At 58.7% G+C, this 3,737-nt stretch overlaps 1 protein-coding gene across 1 annotated transcript; it reads right to left on the reverse strand.

Annotated features, from left to right (window-relative positions):
• Nucleotides 1-271: 271 nt before the first annotated feature.
• Nucleotides 272-844, reverse strand: MNEG_9588 (hypothetical protein; the record flags this gene model as incomplete). The annotated part of the gene is made up of 1 exon (XM_014041939.1): nucleotides 272-844. One exon carries the CDS (start codon nucleotides 842-844, stop codon nucleotides 272-274), a length of 573 nt encoding a protein of 190 aa, XP_013897393.1.
• Between the last annotated feature and the right edge of the window lie 2,893 nt (nucleotides 845-3,737).

The raw sequence follows: 3,737 nt of genomic DNA on the forward strand, positions 1-3,737 counted from the left end.
GCTTGCAATGCGGTAGGCAGACATCAGTGCCCCTCCACCTCCTGCATATGAGACCCCCTCATATGTAGCAGGCAACAAGCATGTATGCACATGCGTGCACGACGACTGTACGTGGTTGCTTTGCAGCCCCCAGAAAGGGTTGTGGTCCCTCACAAGTGCGCCAACACCTCCAGCACGGCCTTCTTATCACAGATACTGAAGTGCAGGCAAGCGAGCAGGCGATGACAGAGGGCGGCAGCAGCAGTGGCGCCACAATGCCACACGATCGATTCTACTTCGGCCTGCACCCCAGTGCCGCAGAGCCTGGCTTGGCCCCATACGCCGTAAGTATGACAGGTGTCTCTGGGGACGCATTCCCAGTGCCATCCTCCGCCACAAACGTCACACGCGCCACCCGCGGCTCCGCCGCATTGGCGGCCGGGTACTTGATGCACACCTTGCCCGCCTCGCGGTAGCAGTCACTGGCCGCTCCGTTGGACGTGACCTCGCAGCCGACAAACACCGGGGCCGGCAGCGGGCGGCAGTTGTCGGTCACCTTCACCAGCTCTTTGGGCAAAAAGCACGCGGCGGCCTTGCCGGGCCTCGGCCACGCGCAAGCCCCGCCGACAGACTTCGTCACGAGGCTTATGGTCGGCGCCTCCTCGTCGTCCACGTCAAAGTCGCAAGTGGCTCTCACGGTCACGCCGCTGGCGTAGGTCACGGTCGCCGTGACCTTCCGCCTGCCCTGCTTCAGTGAGCTCGCCGGCGAGAGCCTCAGGCTCGTATATGTGGAGCCGATGCTCGCGGCAGCAAATAGGGCGGCGGGGTTGGAGATCTTGCCGGTGGCACACTTGCCCTTGGCCATGGATTGGTATACTGGCGGGTCGACGCACTGCGGAGTGCACGGCTGGACTTGAAGCCTTGTTATCATGAAATGGCCAGATGGCGGAGAATTGCAAATAAAGAAGACTGGTCAGTTGCAGAGATTGAAGCACTTGCATGAGCGTGTGCATCAGCGCGTGCACGTGTTTATGTGTGTGTGTGTGTGTGTGTGTGTGTGTTGGCATGCTCGTGTGCGTGCACACATATGATTGCTGACAAGGCAGCATATGCATGCAGGGGTGTGATGCAAGGGTGTCTTGCGTCTTGTTTCACATCGCCCATTGCATGCAGGCGATCTGCTCATCAGGCGCATTGCAGTAGATTGGCCCCAGGCTTCAAAGCCTGTCGATCCTACTCACCTGAAGAAGCAGCGTGACTTTGCATCAGCCGAGCTGAGGACTTTATACGTCTTCAACTTGCCTGTGGTACCATGCCAGAGAGATGAGCCATAGTTCAGGGTCAGGTTTCTCCTGAGATTGTGCGCAATCTACAAGCCCACAGGACTCAGCAACGAGGACGCAGGAGCTCAAGTCTCGACACGTCGTGGTTGGACAGAAGCTCAGGGGCCAGTGTTGCGCCTGCTAGGCTCACTCGGGCCGAAGACCAGGTCATCTGGAAGCGGTGGCGTCACAGTGGGGTCTGCTCCTCCCCCCGTGAAGAGGTCGTCCCGGTCAATCTTGACGCCGCTGCAGCTGCCGGGCTCCAGGGCCACGACCTTGGTGCTTTGGGTGCAGGTGACGGCTGACGTGCAGGAGGGGCCCGCGGCGACTGTGAAGGCGACGGTGCAGGCGACGCCGCTGGTGCCGGCGATGGAGTGGGAGTAGGAACCTTTGATGGTGTGCGTGTGCGTGTGCGTGTGTGAGTGTGTGTGTTGCATGGTGTGCAGGAAGGCATGTGTGAAGTGGCCAAATGATTGTGCGTGGGAGAAGAGGAATTTAGTTATAATAACCCCGAACGGGTTAATGCTTTGCAAAGCAGAGCTGCCCCTTGCGCAGAGGTGATATAATGCTGTCAAGGCACTGGCAGCCAGCACATAGCATGTAATTGGTGGCCAACATATGGGCTGCTTGGACAGGTGCAATGTTTAGAAGATGCGGTCAGCACATTTAAGCATTCGCGCACGCATGAGGGCGTCGAGCCACCAAAGCTTGCTCCCTTTCCACAGTTAGTGCACAGCACCGGTCCCGTTCAAGGTCCAAATGAGACGCTCACCTGTCCTGAACCTCAGGTCGGATGGCAGGGCGGGTGTGATAGTCACATCCGTCCCATTGACGGCTGTGTACAGGTCAGACTCTTTCAGCGTCGCCACGGAGCATGACCCGCCGGCCGTCTGTGGCAGCTGGACGGACTTCAGGGCAGAGCACGTGACGATAGTGCCGGTCGAGTTCAAGGGGCGCGCGGCAACGGTCAGCCTGTATTGGCCGACTGAGCCGTAGCTGGTGTAACCAGTGGTAGCGTCGGCGCCCTGGCCGACGCCCCGTATGGACAGAAAGTAAGTGCCCTGATGTGCGAGGAAAAAGTAGGGAAAGCCGTAGGGTGTAATAGCAAGGAGTCATCATAACGAGCATCGCAAGGACAATGCAGAGTGCGAGTGCACAGATTCTCTAAGCAAGATGGTTGGCGCGACAGCCCATTCAGCGGGCTGTGCCACAGAAGAGGGCTCAAGCTTCTGCACGCACTGCGCCACTTGCACGTGGCTGCACAGCGTGTGCACAGCAAAGCAACGCACATGGGGCAGGCGCGTTGATAGAGTGTTAGCTTCCATAAGGGGGCCGAAGCCCCACCCGCCCACTCCCTCGCACAGCAATAATGCGGTGCCTGCTGTAAGCCTGGTCCAACGGGGTTGCGGCGGCACCCAAAACCGGAGCACTCGGGCCGTGCGGGCAGCTCCCAATCACGAACAAAAGGCCTTGCCATGCCCCATGTCGCCCCAGCAACACGCGCCCACGCCATTCTCACCGCGGGGGGGATGGAAACAGAGGTCACTGTGCCCCGCAGGAACCCATCGCTGTTGGTCAGTGTCCTGAGGACAGTCCCGTCTGCCCTCGATATGACCACCTGGGCGTCGAGGTTGGTGCGCTCCCAGACCCTTGTGGGGGACGGGATCAGGACTGCGGTTGGGGATGCAAGCTGCAGCCTGATGCTGATGCTGCCAGGGCCCGATTGGAAGATGGACGCGTCGGAGTCGGCGCTCTTGGAGATGAGCCCGACGAAAGACTGGCCCCCGGGGTTGCCAGCCTCTGTCAGGCGAAAGCCACTGAGCGGGGCGTTGCTGACGTCATCACGGACAAAGGGGGCCTTGCTTGCAATGATGGCGATGTCGTCCTGGGCCGGCCGAGTGGCAAACTTGTAACTGCGCAAGTATTGGCACGATGATCAATCGTGATGTTTGCAGCCCGCGTTGCATGAACTGCAGGGCGTCACGTGTCTGATGCTTGAAATGTGCTGATGCTTAATGATTGAACAGCAGGGGATGGGTTGAGGCTAAGACCGTTATATTGAATATACCGTAGTCAGAGGCATGCCGTCAAGGTTGTGCCTAGGCATGAATGAAACTTCACAGGTATCCCAGAATAACATGTATGAACCATGCAATTAGTTGAAGAATTGAACGACAATATGCATCATGCAGGCAAGGGTTTCCAAGATGGCTGCTGCCTATGTGCGCCTGCATGACAGCAAGCAGATTGTTTGCGGGAGGCCGTCTCAGAAGCCCCCTTGCAATGCCTGCAAACACAGCAGCCCTTATGAATCCATTGATACCGTTGTCTGCGTGTGTGCTGCTGGTGCAGGACATCCACCTCATAGACTCCCACTGCCCCTGTCCAACTCACCGAATTGCACCGCACCTCACGCCCACCCCCAAACCCCCACGC

This window comes from Monoraphidium neglectum, assembly GCF_000611645.1.
Source record: "Monoraphidium neglectum strain SAG 48.87 unplaced genomic scaffold scaffold01988, whole genome shotgun sequence".
In the NCBI taxonomy this organism is placed as follows: domain Eukaryota; kingdom Viridiplantae; phylum Chlorophyta; class Chlorophyceae; order Sphaeropleales; family Selenastraceae; genus Monoraphidium; species Monoraphidium neglectum.